This window comes from Giraffa tippelskirchi, chromosome 6, assembly GCF_054371585.1.
Source record: "Giraffa tippelskirchi isolate mGirTip1 chromosome 6, T2T-mGirTip1v1.2.pri, whole genome shotgun sequence".
Lineage (NCBI taxonomy): Eukaryota > Metazoa > Chordata > Mammalia > Artiodactyla > Giraffidae > Giraffa > Giraffa tippelskirchi.
The window spans coordinates 10868541-10889123 of record NC_137280.1 but is presented as its reverse complement, the minus strand read 5'-3'; the positions used below and the strand labels follow the sequence as shown (position 1 = coordinate 10889123).

The 20583-nt window shown below is 36.9% G+C and overlaps 1 protein-coding gene across 5 annotated transcripts in view; it reads left to right on the top strand.

Annotated features, from left to right (window-relative positions):
- The window catches only part of RAD54B (RAD54 homolog B), a 120356-nt gene that overhangs the window by 17997 nt on the left and 81776 nt on the right, over positions 1 to 20583 (top strand). For all 5 annotated transcript variants that reach the window (XR_014055814.1, XM_081496963.1, XM_081496965.1 and 2 more), the window contains 2 exons: positions 2320 to 2470; positions 9578 to 9746. Coding sequence is in view for 4 of the 5 variants with exons in the window: in XM_081496963.1 (XP_081353089.1) it covers positions 2336 to 2470; positions 9578 to 9746 (304 nt within the window). In the remaining variant the exon portion in view is untranslated. The remainder of the gene's footprint in view (positions 1 to 2319; positions 2471 to 9577; positions 9747 to 20583) is intronic.

Here is a 20583-nt window from a genome sequence, read left to right as displayed (position 1 = left end):
CCTGGTGTGCTGCAGTCCCTAGGGTCACATAGAGTTGGACACGACTTGGCAAATGAACAACAACAACAATTTCTGAACGTGGAATATCTCTTCTTTTTAAAAAATTTATTTATTTGCTATGGCTGTGTTGAGTCTTCATTGCTGCACATGGGCTTTCTCTAGTTGTGGCAGATGTGGCCTCTTCTCTTTCGTGACTTCCTCTTGCGGTGGCCTCTCTTGTTATGGAGTGTGGACTGTGGGGCATGCCGGCTTCAGCAGTTGCAGCTTGTGGGCTCTAGAGCGTGGGCTCAGTAATTGTGGTGCTCAGGCTTTTAGTTGCTTCCAGTGACATGTGGAATCTTCTCAGACCAGAGATTGAACCCGTGTTCCTTGCACTGGCACGTGATTCTTAACTACTGGACCACCAGGGAAATCTAGTATCTCTCCTTTTATTTAGTTCTTTGATTTTGCTCAGCAGAGTTTTTATAGTTTTTCCTTGTATAGATTTTGTACATGCTTTGTTAGATTACCCTTAAATATTTCATTTTTGTGGGGTGCTAATGTAAATGGTATTGTGTTTTTAAATTCAAATTCCACTTATTGCTGATATGTTGGAAAATAATTGATTTTTGAGTGTTAATCTTGTATTTTTGCAACTTTGCTAAAATTACTTTTAGCCATTTTTTATTTGATGTATAAAAAACGTCTCATGTCTTTAAACATTCTTTTTTTTTTTTTAACATTCTTTTAAAATGTGATCCCCACCCCCCATTCATGGCTGTAGAATTATTTATATAACAAATAGTGAATGCCTTCTTGTGTTGGTACTGGCAGTATACTGATGATTGGAAGGTAAGACTTCATGCCTGATGCAGGAGTTTACAACTTGGAGGAATTAATACGTTTCATTACAGTGTGAAAAGTGCTTGGGTAGTAGACACATAGGAAGGATCTCTAATCCAGTCTTTGGGAGAGATGAAGGCAGCTCATAGTTAAGAATCCTAAAGGATAAGTTGGATTTCATCAGGCAAAGAAAAATGGCTAAAGGTTGTAGCGGATACCCAATACTGTGTAGGGAGTTTGTTCAAAGACCTAGAGGAAAAGAGAGCATGGCTTGTTTGGAAATTGCGGCACTACATATTAGTCATGTAGGAAGAGAGTGTATTCTATTTTATCCAGTACCGTGTTGTAGATATTGAAATTTCCCTTTTTTCTCCTATTATAAGTAATATTGGCATGAAAACCTTATACATAATTCTTTGAGTATATCTTTGCTAATTCCTTAGAGTGAATTTCCAGAAGTGTAATTTCTGGGTTAAGCAAATTATTTTGGTAGCCATGTACATCCTTGTTGATGCCTTATCTTGTGTACAGTTTTGTGCTGCTGCTGCTGAGTCGCTTCAGTCGTGTCCGACTCTGTGTGACCCCATAGATGGCAGCCCACCAGGCTCTGCCGTCCCTGAGATTCTCCAGGCAAGAACACTGGAGTGGGTTGCCATTTCCTTCTCCAATACATGAAAGTGAAAAGTGAAAGTGAAGTCACTCAGTCATGTCCTACTCTTAGCGACCCCATGGACTGAAGCCCACCAGGCTCCTCCATCCATGGGATTTTCCAGGCAAGAGTACTGGAGTGGGGTGCCACTGCCTTCTCCACAGTTTTGTGAGATTGCTTTAAATAAGAGTGCTTGCTGCTGTCCATTGCAGAAGCATGATGTATGCTTGTAATGTTCTTGTCTTTTATCTGACTCACCGGTCCTGTCCTGATGGAAATAACATCAAGCAAAATTTGGAAACATGGTTCTTGTCTCTTGCTTTAAAGGGAAATAGGATAGTAAAAACTGAACTGTAAATGTATTCTTTCAACTGCCAGGATTTTATTTACTCATTCAAAAGTATGTTAGTGATTATCATGTATCTGGCTTTGTGGTTGATGCTGCTTACAGAATGGTTAAGAAAACAATGATTGCTACCTGCATGCAGTTTATGGATTAGTGGGGTAAGAAAAAAGCAACATGCTAAATATATGTATGTGAATAATTATGTTTTCTTTGATTTTGAAGCTACTACTTAAATTACGTTTAAGGCTTTATTGTTATCTATAGTTTTATTAAAATTGGTACAATATATGTTCAGGTTTGTACCATATATTTTGAATCTTAATACATTTCAAAAGCCTTTTGTGATGGAAAATAAAATGTTACCAACTGTTGAATTTGTTTTCTAAGGCTTTTTACAGGCTTAATTGCTTATATTTTTAAAGATGTCATAATTATAGTGATGATATATTTGGAGATAATTCTAATCAGACTTCTGATGAAATGACTTTTGGGTATTTTTCAGGTTAATACTGCTAAATATGAGACGATCAGCAGCACCAAGTCAGTTGCAAGGGAATCCCTTCAAAAAACCAAAGTTTATATCACCAGCAAGAAGTCATCCAAGTCCTAATGAAGAGGTTGCAAAACTGAATTCAGATGTAAAGTTATTTGAGGTAAAAACAAACAAAAAACAGTAATGGAAGCCTAATGTAGAGAAGCATGTATTTAAAAAAATTGCTATTTAAACTGTTAACAATGCTTACTGCCTATAGGAATTTTCAGTATCTCTGATAAATTCTTCTAAAAACCTTAGACATAATGGCTAAATATATATATATTTTAAGGAACGGCATAAAGTAAACTTGGGTTAGGTCTATAAACTTTTGGTAACAGTGACAAATACCTCCACAAGGGAAGGGATGGAGATTCTTGTTCAAGAAAAAAAGTGATTCTGGATCAGTGTTCTTTTTAAAGGTACCACATAAGTAAATGAAAACTTTGGATAAGGCAATTTAAAGAGAAAACATATATAAATAATGTTTTATATCACTGTTTTGGAAACTTCCTTTCCTTTTTACTTATAAAAAGTAAGTGCTCAAAACAGTCTTATAATATATATTCCTTGCTACTAAGATGAAGGATTATTTAAGTCTTCGGTATAATGGAAGGTTTATGAAGATTGTATAGCGCATACCTAAAATGGACAGTCCACACTTTGGCTACTCTACAGTTCTCTGATTTATGTTCTGGAGATTTTTGAAATCTACTAATATTTTTTCTTTTTTTTTATAATGGCAAAATATACATAGTATAAAATTTGCCATTTTACCATTATTAAGTGTGCAAGTAAGTGGTATTAATTACATTTTCTTTATTGTTCAATAATCACCATTTTCTGTGTTTGAAACTCTTCATTACTCTACAAAGAAACTTCGTAACCATTAGGCAATAATTCCCTATTCTCCCTTCCCTGGTCCTCACTACTCTTTCTGTCTCCATGAATTTGATTACTCTAGGTACCTCATATTTAACTGGAATCATAAATATTTGTCCTAATGTGTCTGGCTTATTTCATTTAGCCTATGTTTTCTAGGATCATCCATATTTTAGCAGGTGTGAACATCAATGCTTTATGTGATTAAGTAATATTCAATTGTATCAGTTCAGTTCAGCCGCTCAGTCGTGTCTGACTCTTTGCAACCCCATGGACTGCAGCACGCCAGGCCTCCCTGTCCATCACCAACTCCCGGAGTTTACCCAAACTCATCTCCATCGAGTCGGTGATGCCATCCAGCCATCTCATCCTCTGTTGTCCCCTTCTCCTCCTACCTTCAATCTTTCCCAGCATCAGGGTCTTTTCAGATGAGTCGGTTCTTTGCATCAGGTGGCCAAAGTATTGGAGTTTCAGCTTCAACATCAGTCCTTCCAATGAACACTCAGGTCTGATCTCCTTTAGGATGGACTGGTTGGATCTCCTTGCAGTCCAAGGGACTCTCAAGAGTCTTCTCCAACACCACAGTTCAAAAGCATCAATTCTTCGGCGCTCAGCTTTCTTTATACTCTAACTCTCACATCCATACATGACTACTGGAAAAACCATAGCCTTGACTAGATGGACCTTTGTCAGCAAAGTAATGTCTCTGCTTTTTCATATGCTGTTGGTTGGTTATAGCTTTTCTTCCAAGGAGCAAGCGTCTTTTAATTTCATGGCTCCAATCACCATCTGCAGTGACTTTGTGGCCCAAAAAAATAAAGTCAGCCACTGTTTCCACTGTTTCCCGATCTATTTGCCATGAAGTGATGGGACCAGATGCCATGATCTTAGTTTTCTGAATGTTGCTTCAATTGTATGTACATATATATATATGTATATACATACACCATATTTTGTTCATTCGTTCATTGATAGATACTTGGTTTGTTTCTACTTTTTGTCTATTGTGAATAATGCTGATGTGAACATTGGCATACACATTTCTGTTTAGGTACCTGCTTTTAGTTCTTTTGTATATATACCCAAGAGTGGAATTGCTAGATGATACAGTAATTCTATGTTTAGTTTTTAAGGTACTACCAAATTGTTTTCCATAGGTACCGAGCCATTTTACATTCCCCCCAGCGAAGTGTGAGGGTTCCAATTTCTCCACATCCTTAGCAACACTGGTTATTTTGTTTTTGTTGCTGTTTTTTTGATTATGGTCATCCTTGTTGTTGTGAAGTGGTATTCCACTGTGGTCTTGATTTGCATTTTCCTAATGACTAGTAATACTGAGCAATTTTTCATGTGCTTATTGACCATATGCTTATCTTCTATGGAGAAATGTCTTTTCACATCCTTTGAGGCTTTTAACTGTTTTTTTGTCTTTTTGTTGTTGAAAACATCTACTCATTCTTGACTCTCTATTTTGGTCTGCATCTGTTTGTTTTATCCTGCACTCCTTTAGAATTCTGGTCACAATGCAAGGAGAAAACTATGTAAGCATAGTTTTTCGTTTTAAATATGGTTTCTTTTTATAAAAGCAACTTTGTTTAAATTATATGCACATACCTGTGATCTACGTACTACAATTCAGTTGTATTTCCTATGGTTAGAGTTGTGCAATGATCACCAAAATCAATTTCAGACCATTCTAATCATTCCAGAAGGAGAGAGACCTCACACACATCAACCCATCCAAATCCCTTAGCCCTTTGTAATCACTAATATACTTCCTGTTTTTTGTATTTATCTATTATGAACATTTCATATAAATGGAGTCGTACAACATGTGGCCTTTTATGACTGTTTTCAGTTGCATAGTGTTTTTCAAGGCTCGTCCATATTGTGGCATGTATCAGTAATTTATTTCTTTTTATTGCTGAATGTATTAGTTTTCTATTGCTGCTGAAACAGATTACTAGAAATTTAGTGACTTAAAACAATGCAAATGTATTATCTTATAGTTTTGTAAGTCAGAAGCTCAATGTGGGTCACATGGGCTAAAATCAAGGTGTTGGCAGAGTTGCATTTATTTCTGGAGGTTTTAAGAGTGTTTCTTTTGCCTTCTCTAGTTTTTACAGGCCACCTGAAATCCTGGTGGCCCCCTTCTTAATTCTTTGAAAATTGGTAGTGGCAATTTGATTCCTTATATTGACATCTTTTTGGTACTCTGAGACTGGAACTCATTTGGTTAGATTGGGCCGCCCTGGATAACTTAGGACAATCTCTCTATTTCAAGGTCCTTAACCTTAATTACGGAGAAGGCACTGGCAACCCACTCCAGTATTCTTGCCTGGAAAATCCCATGGATGGAGCAGCCTGGTGGGTTGCAGTCCATGGGGTCGTTAAGAGTCGGACACGACTGAGCAGTTTCACGTTCCCTTTTCACTTTCATGCATTGGAGAAGGCAATGGCAACCCACTCCAGTGTTCTTGCCTGGAGAATCCCAGGGATGGGGGTGCCTGGTGGGTGGCCATCTATGGGGTCGCACAGAGTCAGACACAACTGAAGCGACTTAGCAGCAGCAGCAGCAACCTTATTTGCATCTGCAAAGTCTCTTTTGCCACATAAGGTAACATTTCCACAGGTTCTGGGAATTAGGGTATGGACATCTTTGGGAGGCATTATTCTGCTTACCACACTGAGTAATGTTTCATTGCATTAATATACCATATTTTATTATTCCATCCGTCGGTTGATGGATGTTTGAGTTGTTTCTATTTTTAAAATTTATTAGGCCTTATGCATAATGCTGATGAATATTCATGTGTAAATTGTTGTATAGACATATGTTTTCATTTCTCTTGGATGCATTCTTAGGATGGAATTGCTGGATCATATAATAATTCTGTGGTTAACCTTTTAATGCCACGGTGGCTGTACTGTTTCATTCCCATCATTAATGTATGAGGTTTCAGTCCTCCACATGTTTATCAACACTTATTATTATCTATTTGATTATAACCATACTATGGATGAAGTGGTATCTGACTTGGGGTTTTGATTTACTTTTCCTTGGTGGCTAATGTTGAGCATTTTTATATGTGCTTATTGGCCATTTGTATATCTTTTTAGGAGAATTGTTTATTCAGATCCTATTTTTTTAAGTTGGATTATTTGCTTTTTATTACAGAGTTGTAAGAGTTCTGTATAGGTTCTGAACATAGGTGCCTTATCAGGTATATGATTTGCAAATATTTTCACCTATGTTGTTGATTACCTTTCACTTTCTTGATGGTTTCGTCTGTAACACGAATGTTTTAAATTTTGACGAAGTCCAGTTTATCTGGGTTTTTCTTTTTTGGTGTTGGTAGTACTTGTGATTTTAGTGTTGTATCTGAGAAGGTCATGAAGATTTTACTGTGTTTTCTTCTAAGAGTTTTATAGTTTTAATTCTTCCATTTCAGTCTATGACCCATTTTGAAATGGTTTTTATGTATGGTGTGAGGTAGGAATCCAGTTTTATCATTTTACATGTGGATATCAAATTGAGTTCCAGGACCATTTTTTGAAAAGACTGATTTTTCCTCCATTGAATCATTTTGACACCCTTGTCTTTAGGTTTATTTTCTGATGGAGGTTCTAAGGACTAATTTGAAACCCAAACCACTGATACATTCTTTTCCTCTTATAATTATTATTAAGAAACTAAATAGTTTCCTTTAAATACTAATGAAGTAGGCATTTTTGAAACCATACAGCTGTTTTAAGTAAGGCAACATGCAAAGCCTAAAAATATTAGGCTTAGCAGTCAACTTTACTGTCTCTTTTGTCTATTCCATCCTTAAATTTTTTCTTAGATTGAATTAATCCATACCAAGAATGTATTGGTTTGGTGACTTCAGGGGTCTTCTTTTTGAGTGATCTGATAAATAAAAATCTGGAACAAATTGAGCATCAAAATAAATATACTAATGGATAATAACCCACTGAATAATGTAGGAGTCTGAATCCGTAGTAATATAACTAAATAAGTAGTAAACTCTTTCTCAGAGTGGAATGCTAAATCACAAAAATAAAGGTAATGGTGGTGTTGGAAAATATTAATGGGTTCCAAAACCCATTGGATTAATGGGTGAATGTTTTATCAGGAAATAGGATATTTGAATAGACTCAAGCATCTCCTCACAACATACTTTAAAGACAAGTAGAAAAATACAAACTTGGCAAGAATACCTGGTAGACACTACTTTAATCAAATGGCTGCCTCTAGTAATGGACAGAATGACATTTTGTGCCCTTAGTATGGTGAACTATGATATTCCCTCCAAAATACGTAATCTGAAGCTCATCATTAGGAAACATCAGACAATCCAAATAGGGGAACATTCTATAAAATAGTTGCCCTGTATTCTTTGAAAGTGTCAGAAATCACAAAAGATGGATAAAGGTGAGAAACTGTTCTAGATGACAGGAAACTAAAGAAACTTGTTGACTAACTGTATTATGTGATCTGGGATTGGATCCTTGCTCAGGGGAAAAAACTGTCAAAAGCCACTGTTGGGGGAAGTGACCCCATTTGAATGTGGGCTGTGGATTAGATAATATTTTACTACCATTGTTAAATTTTTGATTTTGATAGTTACTGTGATTATGTGAGAGAGTGTCTTTGCTCTTGCAAACACACTTTGTCATTTTTAGAGGGAAAGGAACACAGTGTCTCCAGCTTACTTTCAAATGTATACACACACACACACACGCACGCACGCACGCACAAGACAGATAGAGGGAAAGTAAATGGAGCAAAATGTAAACGGTGAATTTGGGTAAAGAGTACATGGGACTTCTTGTATTATTTCTGGAATGTTTCTGTAAGTTTAAAATTATATCAAAATAAAATGTTAGAAAAAATAAAATTTATGACTCTCATTAATTTATTTCCATGACTTACTTTAAAATCTTATCAGATAGGTTTTTGAATGTCTCTGAAATTTGTTAAAATGAATATTTATAGAGATATGACAGCTGTGTCTGTTATTGTGAGCTGTTATTTAAAAAACCCTTCAAACATGCTATTGTAGACAGAAAAATGACCTTTCAAAAACGTCCATATCCTAATCCGTGGAAACCTGTGAATATATTACCTCACTTGCAAAAGGGACTCTTGACTAAGTGATTAATGTTTAAGGACCTTGAGATGGGAGTGAGGGTGGTCATTCTGGCTTATCAAGGTGGGCCCAATATAATCACAAAGGTCCTTAAAAGTAGAAGAGGGAGACAGATGAGAGTTAGAGAAACAGAAGTGATTAAGGAAGCAGGGCGGAGAGATGCGGAGGCACTAACTGTGAAGTGGAGCAATGTTGGTAGCTTTTAGAAGTTTGGAAAGCCAAGGAAATGTGTTCTGTCTTAGAACCTCTTGAAAGAAATGCAGATTACCTTGATTTCAGCCTGGTAAGAGCCAAGTCAGAGTTCAAACTTAGAGAATTATAAGACAATACATTTGTGTTGTTTTAAGCCACTAAGTTTGTTGTAATTTGTTACAGCAGCAACAGAAAATTGATACATATGTAAAAACAGAGAAAACACTATATGAAGAACCCCCATGTACACATCACCCAGCCTCCACAGCTGTCAGTTTAAGACCCATCTTGCTTCATTTTTACCTCTCCAGCTCCCTCCCCCTTTTTTCCCAACTCATTATTTTGATACAGCTTCCAGGAATATCTTCTCATTTGTAAATATTTTATTATTTGATGCTAAGATATAAGGTACTGTTAAAACAGTACTGTGGCAGTATCATTAGCCACGTAAGAAATTAACAACATTTAAGTGTTGCTTTTAATATTGAGAAATTTAGCAAGAAAAATAAGCAGTTGACTGATAATGGCACATTGTGACTTGTTTAAAACTTCATTTGATCTGTTGCTTAAAATACACTATAATTGTAAGCATAATTTTCATTCTTTGGTATTTTTCAGCTTTTGAAAAGGAAAGTGAAAGTCGCTTAGTTGCTTCTGACTCTTTGCAACCCCATGGACTGTATAGTCCATGAAATTCTCCAGGCCAGAATACTGGAGTGGGTAGCCTTTCCCTTCTCCAGGGGATCTTTCCAACCCAGGGGTTGAACCCAGGTCTCTAGCATTGCAGGCAGATTCTTTACCAGCTTTCAGCTTTTATAACATAATAAAACTAGTTTAAAAAAAATAAAATTATAATTTAAGTCTATTTTAAAATATCTATTCTCTATTTAGATATGAGAAACTAGTAGCTCATATTCAGTATTTTAAATTGGGACTCTATTATGTAAAAATATGAGAAATTAGGTTTAACATCAGCATAAAATATATACTTTGTTTTTTAGGTTGCTGCAAATAAGAATAATTTTCTCCAGCCACAAAATGATCCCAGAATATGCAATTTTAATTTGCCTACTGAAAAATGTGCCAAAGGAATTAATCATGGGGATAATTACAGGGAAAAATATTGTTTGGAAGCATCTACAAAGACAGCATTAGACCTACATCATACAGGTAAGATTGTACAGGTTATACCTGACCAGTCTTATTATAACATTATTTAAATTGATTATTTACAATAATGAATATGTTTTATTTGAAAATAGTTGATACATTAATAGTACCGCTAGATCATTGGCAATTCAGATTTTTTTGTGGTAATAATTTATCTTTAATGATTGAATTAGTAACCATGTCATCTAAATCTTGTATTTTGTAATAGGTATGTCTAAGGTTTGGTCAAATAATGGTCTTTACCTCAAGTACCAAAATGAATTGTGTCTAAAGGTTTGGTTTTTTTTTTTAAGATTAAAAAAAAAAATCTTAAAATGCATTAGCAGCGTTAAAATCAGAGAAGTGAACTTTAAATGAGTAAAATTATTAATTCATTATAGGGCATTGGAGTAACTTCAAATCACTTAGATTTGAAAGTATATAATTGCAGGAAAACCAAGCATTTAACAAATTCCCCTACTGCTGAATTGAACTAAAATAATGATTATGGTTCTTGTTGCATTGTAAAAGATTACTATTTTTCAGGTATTTAAATTATCTGGAGTGTTGATGGGTGTTTATTTGGCCTTTTGAAAGGCACACCATTAAGACTACATTTTTCTAAATTGCATTTTATTCATTTTTTGGTTGGATAGAGTTTCAGGGAGAGAGCCTCATATAACTAGTCTACAGAATGCAGCTTCTCTCCCTAAGATACCAATGCAAATCAACAATGTGCCTTAAACTAAACCCTTTTGAAGGAACTTTTTGAGAGTTGTGATATTTAATAAATTTTACACGTGAATCGGTTCATTTCTTGTTGGGGCAGACGGTCTTCTGTGTTTTCCCAACTGGCCGGGATCCTTAGTACAATTTATGTGCTCCTTATAACTTCAGATTTGTAACAAGTTTCAGAATGAAGTTGAGAAGGACTTTTGGAGCTGGTATCAATTTAATGGGATCCCTAGAGACAGCTCTGGGCACAGGCATGGGCACAGCAGTTTAGCCTCTGCCCTGTTTCACTCATTTGCTCTCTTTTTTTATTGCTCGCCTCCTTCAGTTCAGTTCAGTTCAGTTGCTCAGTCATGTCCTTACCTCCCTCCTTTTCTCTTTTCTTCCTTCCATCTTTGTCAGGTGAATATCCTGTTTTCCCAGATTTTTTTTTCTCTGCTGTCAAGCCTTGGCGGGTAATGATCCATCTATACCTGTTTCTTTTCTATCATGATAGCTAATCTCTTCTCCAGAGAATGATATTAGATTCTAGAATATAATACATTTAATGTTACTGATTTGGGGCTGTTTTTGTGTTCTACTGTAGTTTCTCATTCTCTTCCTTGCTAAATATGAGAAGGGAATTAAGAGTTAAGATAAATTGAAGAGGGAGTTAATTTGCTCAACCCTTAATCCCTTAATCCCTTCTCTGATTTAGTACATTGACTGGACTGGGGAACCTGTGCCAATCTCTTGATACTCTCCTGCCTCTCATTTAGAGAGAGAGGTTAACTGGGGAAAAAAATATTGTTGAGAAACATCATGCTTCCTTTGGTGATTGCTGGAGAGGAATGTTGTATATAAAAAAGTATGGAGGTGAAAGATCTATATATTCATCTTTCAACATTTTTTTTTTCCAATTAGTAAATTTTCCTTTTTTTTAAAAAAATAAATTTATTTATTTTAATTGGGGGCTAATTACAATATTGTAGTAGTTTTTGCCATACATTGACACGAATCAGCCATGGGTCCACATGTGTTCCCCCTCCTGGACCTTCCTCCCACCCCCCTCCCCATCCCATCCCTCTGGGCCATCCCATCGCCCCAGCCCTGAGCATTTGTCTCATGCATCGAACATGGAATGGTGTTCTGCATCGACATTCTTTTAATTCTAGGTCTAATTCACCTTGGAGTCAGTTCCAAGCCTGCATGTCCTAGTAAAAATACATCCTCATTTCCTATTAGCTTTTTTGAAAATTGCCTACATACAGAGAAGTTGAAAGAATAATCCAATTATCATCAAAAATTCAGTAGTTTCTAATATTTTGCCTCATTTGTCTGTACTCCCCACCCCGCTGTGTATGCAATTTTTTTGGACTATTTGAAAATATGTTGCAGCTTTCATGCTACTTTACCTCTAAATACTTCAGCTGCTGCTGCTAAGTCGCTTCAGTCGTGTCCAACTCTGTGCGACCCCATAGACGGCAGCTCACCAGGCTCCGCTGTCCCTGGGATTCTCCAGGCAAGAACACTGGAGTGGGTTGCCATTTCCTTCTCCAGTGCATGAAAGTAAAAAGTGAAAGTGAAGTCGCTCAGTCGTGTCCGACTCTTAGCGACCCCATGGACTGTAGCCTACCAGGCTCCCCTGTCCCTGGGATTCTCCAGGCAAGAACACTGGAGTGGGTTGCCACTTCCTTCTCCAGTGCATGAAAGTGAAAAGTGAAAGTGAAGTCGCTCAGTCATGTCCGACTCTTAGCGACCCCATGGACTGCAGCCTACCAGGCTCCTCTGTCCGTGGGATTTTCCAGGCAAGAGTACTGGCCATTGCCTTCTCCGTATACTTCAGCATGTATGTCTTAAAATAAATGCTCTCTCCTATATAACCACATTATTACACCAAGCAGAATTAACAATAATTCATAGTATTTAATATCTAGTTCATCAGGAAAACCATTTTTACTTAAGCTAGTTTATATTTGGTTTCTTTACTAACTGAAAGAGCCCTAATAAGTATATATTCATTCTGTTGAACTTGACTGGACACTTCAAGTCTCTTCAAGTCTGTTGAAGTCATACTGGATTAGGGTGGACCCTGAATCCAGTGGCTGCTTATGAAGAGAGACAGAGACATATAGAGAGGAAAAGACTTTCTGACAGTGGAGGCAGAGATCAGAGTAAGCTGCAAGCCTAGGAGCACCAAGGATTGGTGGCAATCACTAGACGCCAGAAAGAGGCACAGAAGGGTTCTCCCCTAGATCCTTCTGAGAACACACGGCCTGATCTCAGCGAGGCAGCAGTGAGCGGTGGCGTGAAGCAAGATCTTAATTCCCTGCCCAGGAATTGAACCTGGGTGGCCTGGATGAAAGCCAGGAATCCTACCCACCAAAACAGCAAGGGCTAGAGGCTAGAAGCTGTTTTTCTCTGGATCTTATCACGGAGGCAGAAGTGTAAATGCAGGTACAGAGTTTGTTACTAGAGACATGGCACCACAAGAAGTGGGAGAGCACGTAGAGAAACAGTTTGTTTAGTTGCGACAAGCAAGGCAGAGATGCACCTGGAGAGAAAGGGTGTGGGCGTTCCTCTAGTGAGGCGCACAGTCAAGAAGCGGTTTAGTCATTTATGTCTTATGGGTTCTTCTGGGTCTCTGTCTTCCTTCAGGCCAATTATCTGACTTCTTTTTCCACACCTGACCTACCCTGGGACCTTCCCCACCCTGGAACCCTCCGCTGGGGTGACCTTCCCCTCTCAGCCAGCATGGATCTCAAAGTGAAGGCTTCTGGGAGGAAGAAGACACGTTAGAGCCTGGTGTCATCCCCTGACTTGTGACCCACAGGGAGCCTTTCTACGCATGTATCCCTTGTCCCAAAAGAGGGGGAGCAGAGATCTTAATCCTTTATTCAAACAGAAGTTTGCACCTCTTTGTCCTTGCCATGACTATTGCCTTAAAGTGTTTACAAGAGACAAACACTGTCTGTCTACCCTGTTTCTGTTGTTACTTACGTTTTGGAGGGCAAACCGGAAGCTGACTGTAAACTCCTCAGCTGGAGCCCACCATCTCCTGTCCCAGGAAATGCAAACAGGAGGCTAGTTGTAAATGTCTAACCTGGGGCCCATCTATCTCTTACGTCAGGCCCTGCTGACATCTTGATTTTGAACTTGTGGTCTCCAAACTGTGAGACAATAAATTCTGTTGTTTTAAGCGTTTGTGGTATTAATACTTTGTTGCAGCAATCCTTGGAAATTAATAAAGAGAGCCCTAGACCTCCTGATACTCATAGCTATACTTACAGTCTTTAGAAAAACAAAGAAATCTTTGGTTCTTTCTGATTCCTTTTCATTGTGATGAAGTATAAGATGAGACCATTAATTCTCCCTCAGGCTGTTCAACTATACTCATTTTATTTTATTTATTAATATTTACCTGATTTTCCTTCACTAAACTGTGGCATAAAAAGGCAATAATTTTGTCCTTTTTGAGTTGTAAGTCAAACAGGATAAATTAAAAACACTTTATAACTAAATGAAGGGATTTTGAAAAACTTGTAGTTGAGTCTTGGCTATGCTCTTTGGCTCTCAAGTGCTTTGGAGAAGTCAAGAAGCAGCTGCTGGAACATTGCAGTTTGCAGGTTTTGGTAATACTTGAGAGCATAGTTTCAGAAAGTGTTTGGAACAATAGCTGTATTGTAATGGATATGTGATGAATGAAAACAGGCAAATGGAGGCAGTGTATGAAATAAACAAGGCATGTAAATCAATACAGAAATGTGGTTTTGAAGGGAAGGAGTGGTATCTTGAGGGACAGCAGGGAACCAGAGAGATTTTTTTTTTTTTTTAAAGGTAGTGTGTTGTAGGTTGAAAGGAAAGCATTATTGAAGAGGGGAAGATAAAGGATATAAAAAGGAAATGATAAAATCTCTCTCTGTTGGTGAGATAAGTGTTTTCCAAATGGGTTTTAGGTCCTTAGAGATATTTGGACATATTTTCAGGGGTTTATAAATTCGCAGAGAAGCTTAGAATTTTGTGTTTTCTTTTAAATGATATGAGTAAAAGTATATATGCATATGTTGGATCTTTTGGATGGCCACCATAAAATTTGAGTACTATTACAGGATTTCATGTCTGCAAATGAGAACAGAGGTAGACAAAATGGGATATTCTATGAAATGAAGGTTTTGTCTATTCAAATTGAGACATAGCACAACAAGAAGTGGGACAGCACATAGAGAAACAGTTTGTTTAGTTGAGACAAGCAAGGCAGAGATGCGCACACACACACACACACACACACACACACACACACACATGCTGTATTGGAGAAGAAGGTTGTTGGACATGAAAGAACTCGTGCCGTATCTTTTGGTACAATGTTTATATTGTGATTAACAGTTTAATTTCAGTAAAATATCACTATCATGTTAATGTGATTTTTTAATTTTATTGGTTTATAATTAATTTATTAATGCTTATCTTTGAAATCTTTTTTAAGTACATTTGGAACTACCTCATCTTTTTTTTTTTTTTTTTTTTGGCTGCCCTGCTTAGCTTGTGGGATCTCATCGTCCCGTGACCAAGGGCTGAACCTTAGCCAGAGCAATGAGGGTCCAGAGTCTTAACTACTCAGCCACCAGGGAACTCCGCTATCTCATTCTTTTTAAAATATAATATTCCATTGTGTGAATTTGCCAGTTTTACTTAACCAGTTCTGTATTAATGGATATTTAGATTATTTGGTATCTTAATACAAACAAAGCTACAATGAATATCTACATATTATAATCATATGTGATGATATATTCTTAGGATATCTTGAATTAGAGTCTCAAAGTATGTGCGTGTATCATTTTGATGACTAATGTTGAGGAATGCCCTCTGCAGAGGCTAATACAAGTTTGTATTTTCACCAGCAATGTATAAACAATGTATGTCATTTATTGTGATGCTAAATCTATATGTAAGTATATACTTGCAATTTTTGATATTTGACAATCTAATCATTAAAATATTTTCTTGAGCTTTTTAAGTTAAACTTCTTAATGTTATATTTTGAGATTATTTCAAATTTACAGAAAAATTCAAAGAACAGTACAAAGAATTTCCACACACTTTACCACATTTGTGTGTGTGTATGTGTAATTTTTCCAAAACAAATGAGAATAAGCTGCTGACATGGTGCTTCATTACTCTAAATTCTGCATTATGTAATATTTCCTAAACTACACTGAATATAAGGATAAGCTTCTATAAAGTATAAAAGTACAACCATCAGAATTAGGAAATTAACTTTGATATAATACTATCATCTGATCCACAGATCTCACTCAACTTTCTTCACTTGTTCTAATGATACCCTTTATGGCAAAAATAAATTAAGATAAAAAAAATTGAAGTATAGTTGATTTACAGTGTTGTGTTAATTTCTGCTGTATAGCAGGGTGATTTGGTTTTATATATATATGTGTGTGTGTGTGTGTGTGTGTGTGTATACACACACATTCTTTTTCAGATTCTTTTCCATTATAGGTTATTATATAGAATATACCCTGTGCTAGACAGTAGGCCCTTATTGGTTATTTTATATATAGTATTAGTGTATATATTAATCCCAACCTCATAATTTATCCCCTTCCTTCCTCTTCAGTAACAATAGTTTCTGTTCTACATCTGTGAATTTATTTCTGTTTTGTATGTAAGTTCATTTGTGTCTTTTTTTTGTTTTGATTCCACATGTAAGTGATACCATATAGTATTTTGTTTGTGTGGCTTACTTCACTTAGCATGATCATCTGTAGGAACTTTAAAAAAATGAATATGTGAACATTTTTTCTGCTAGTCCAAGATTGTTGTATATAGTTGTCATGTCTCTTTAGTCTCCTTTAATCTTGAACAATTTCTTAAGTCTTTGCTTGTCTTCTGTGTCTAATATTCTTAAAATTATAGGCCAGTCATTTATGTAGTGTTCCTTAGTTTGCATTTGCTTGGTGTTTTCTCATGAGCAGATTTAGGCTATACATTTTTGGCAGAAATATCACAGAAATAATTCTTACTGTATTATTAGAAGGGATATGATATCAGTTTATCCTATTATTAGTGACAGTAAGTTTGACTATTTGAATAGATTGAAGTCTACTGGGTTTCTTCACAGTAAAATTATTAATTTCGCTTTTGTACTTAATAAGTATCTATGTGGAGATATTTTGAGACTCTGTAGATATCTTGTATTTAATCAAACTTTCACCCAGTAGTTTTAGCTTTGATTCTTGCCTAAATATGATCACTGTGATTGTTGCCAAATGCTGATTTTCTTATTCCATCTGTATTTATTAGTTAGCATTTTGAGGTTAAGCTAGAACTTTTCCTTCTCTCATTTACTTACTAATTTTTACAGATTCTTAAGTTTTTATTTAATGGGTTGTGATCTGTTATTATTTATTGTAATGCTCAGATTGCCTCAGATTTGACCAATGGAAACCTCTTTACAAGGGTTCCTGTGTCTTTTTGACAATCCTCATGAATTTTTGAGCACTGTCTGACACAGTAAGATCTTCTTTGCCCCAGATATTGAAATTAGCCAAGGGTCTTGATTCCTTTTTAATGGAAAGTGATATTTAAAAACCAAGATCTGGGCACTAAGTAAGCTCATTATTACTGCAGTGTTACTCCTTTTAACCTTTCTGTGATCAGAGTGAGGAGATATATTTATTAATACATCTGTATTTTTTTAATCTCCATTAAAAACCATGGTTTCATACCAGTACTCCAACTCCAGTTCAGCACTGCAGGATTCAGTCTAGTCCTTACTCTTCCATAGCTGCAGCACCTTCTTTGATAGTGAAATAATTGGTCATCATTAACCTAAATATATTTACTTATTAATTCACTTCACTTGTATGGAGGCCGTCTACTAAAAAGGGACCATAATTAGTAGTGAATGAGAGTTACGAAATGAGAGTAGAAAAAGAGAGTTAGGGATGTGAGAAAATGGCTATTTGAACAAAATCAAATGAAAATTATGGCATGTTAAGGCTTCTTTATATATACTTTTATTGGCAGCACCATCATAAAAAGGATTATTTTTGCAAAATATTTGTGGGTTTCTGAACTCTTCCCAAAGACCTGAAATCCTTTGATATTCAAATCAATCTCTTTCTAAGTACCTATCATGTCAGCTTTTTATGGGTTCATTTTCATTGTATTGTTGTATGGTCTTCAAAGAGATTTTGATATTATAGTTAAGCCTTAAAGGATGTTTGAATGGGAACTTTTTTTTTTTTAATTTGTGATCAATTAAATGGTGAATTTTTTTTTCTCTTTAGTGACTCTTTTTAATATAATTGTAAGGAATCAGAGACACCATGTTCTTTTTTTCCCCAAAGAAAAGTATATTAAGAATTGAGGAGGCCAGCCCTTGTCCTTTCAGGCTCTTTTATGAAGATTTGAGTCAAGGAATAAATAGATCTCTTAAATTTGGAGATGTGTAAAGTTATTTCCCAGTCCAGATTATTCACCAATCTGCTAAAGAGGGAAAACATGACAGGTGTATCCCTACATCTTTTAAAAATACTAGTGAAGATAATTCTTCCCAAAATATTTGCCTGTAGTTCTCAGGATAAAGAATGGCTTTTGAGGAAGCCTATATACTGGGACTATTCTTTTGAATTCCTGACTTGGAAGTGAGTAAATATGTTCAACTTTAACCTGAAATCAGTCCAGTAAAAAACAATCCTAGTTATTTGAATACTGACCCTCCTATATGCATCCCTCCAAATATCTTGAATCTTGTTTGAAACTACTTAAGTATTATCCAAGACTCTAGGAGACTGAATTACCAAATTCTCTCCTGAATATAGAGAATTGCTTGCTTTTTTTCAAAGATGGGCACTCATGCGAAAGGGCCATAAAGAAGACTGAGCACTGAAGAACTGATGTTTTCAGGTTGTGCTGCAGAAGGCTCTTGAGAGTCCCTTGGACTTCAAGGAGGTCAAACCAGTCAATCCCAAAGGAAATCAACCCTGAATATTCATTGGAAGGACTGTTGCTAAAACTGAAGCTCTAGTACTCTGGCCCCCTGATGTGAAGAGCAGACTCATTGGAAAAGACCCTGATGCTGGGAAAGATTGACGGCAAAAGGAGGGGGTGGCAGAGGATGGGATGGTTATTTAGCATCACTGACTCAATGGAGATGAATTTGAGCAAACTCTGGGATATAGTGGAGGATAGAGGAGCCTAGTGTGCTGCAGTCCATGGAGTTGCAGAGTCAGACACGACTGAATAACAACAAAACATCAACAGATTAATCTGGCAATATGCATTATGTTTTGGGAAAGTTAGTGTGGCATAATTGAAATCATAATGGTGTTCAGCCTCTACTTTTTAGAGAAAGTGTGTTTACATCTTGCCTCTTACTTGAATCCTCATTTAAAAATAAAATGTGGACAAGCGGTGATTTAAGCAGTGTAAAATAGGCAAACAGGATAAACACAATGGAAAGAAAGATTAAAAAATTTTTTATATCAGTTAATATGCTTTTTAAAAAATTTATTTGTTTTTTAATTGAAGGATAATTGCTTTACAGAATTTTGTTGTTTTCTGTCAAACCTCAGCATAAATCAGCCACAGGTATACATATATCCCCTCCCTTTGTTCAAGTATTGGTAAAAATATTGGACTGTAAGTTTGAATTTTATTAATATTAGCATGTGTAATTGGAAATTGCAGGCTTCAGGATTGACTGGTGTAGCAGTTGAAAAGATGTCATTATGAGCCCAGTTTCTTTCTACTTTTTCTGTCCTCCACAAGATTGGCTTCATTCTTAGACTGGTTCCCCTCATGTTAAATGATAGATACCGGCAACTCTTGGCACCACGCACTTCCTTTTCCTCATCAATCTGATGACATATGTATTACCCCTACTCACACTCATTAAATAATGTGTCTTAACTTTGTGCTGATATTGAGTTACTTCCCTGTGTGCATTGGGTTTCCTTACCGTAGACCTAGGGTACCACAGTGAAGAAGAGGCCTTAGTGGCTTCTGAAAATGACCAGATTCACACCCTCTGTCTCCTTCCAGGATGTGAGAGCTATCTCACCCACATTTCCTGGCAGCTACATGCTGAGGGAACATCCGTATTAACTATACTGAAAGATGACTGAGGAAAAAATGTCTAAAGACGAGTAGCTTTAGCAACATTTTTAGTATATAAAATTTAACAAAAGGCTAGACTCCTCCCAACCGGCTTCTGGGGCAGAGTCTCCTTTAGCTCACAGTCTCTTACCCCAAAGACAAGACTTGGCCAAACCGAGTTCCTTAATAGATGGCTGGGAGCTTTTTAAAGAAAATGTGTGTAAATTTAGATTGTATAGAGATTCACACAGTATGGCTGGAGTAATGTTTTGTAATTTGACTCTGTGAGATAATAGAAAGTATCTGTACTGGTCTCTACCCCCCAGTTCCTGGCACAGACCTCTTAAAACCATTGTAATTTCCTCAGTGATAAGAGCAGTAGGAGCATCTTTTTTCCCAAATGTTTGGCCTTTGACCCTAGTTCCTGACACAGAGTTCCTAAATCCCTTGGAATTTCCTGGGTGATAGAAATGTCTTTTGTTTTTATCACTTTTGAGGTGATTCTGAGTGGGCTCCTGGTTGAGGGCTGGTCACCAGAAAGACTAAGCTGTGATTCGAAGCTTGGAGTTTTCAGCCTCGTTCCCATTGTCTAGAGAGGGGAGGCGGACTGGAAGTGGACCTCATGGTTGGTCATGCCAGTATGATGAAGCCTCCATAAAAATCCCACGCGTGTGAGGCATGGGGACTTCTCAGGTGGTGCTAGTGGTTAAGAACCCACTGCCAATGCAGGGGACATTAAGAGACGTGGGTTCGATCCCTGGGTTGGGAAGATCCCCTGAGGAGGGTATGGCAACCCACTCCAGTCTTGTTGCCTGGATAATCCCATGAACAGAGGAGCCTGGCAGGCTACAGTCCATGGGGGCGCAGAGAGTTGGACATGATTGAAGTGACTTAGCAGGCATGCATGGGGTATGGAGGGCTTTTGGGTTGGTGAACATATGGAGGTGCTGAGAGAGTGGCGGTGCCCAGAGAGGGCATGGACACTCGGAGCTTTTCCCTTATGCCTTGCCTACACATCTGTTCC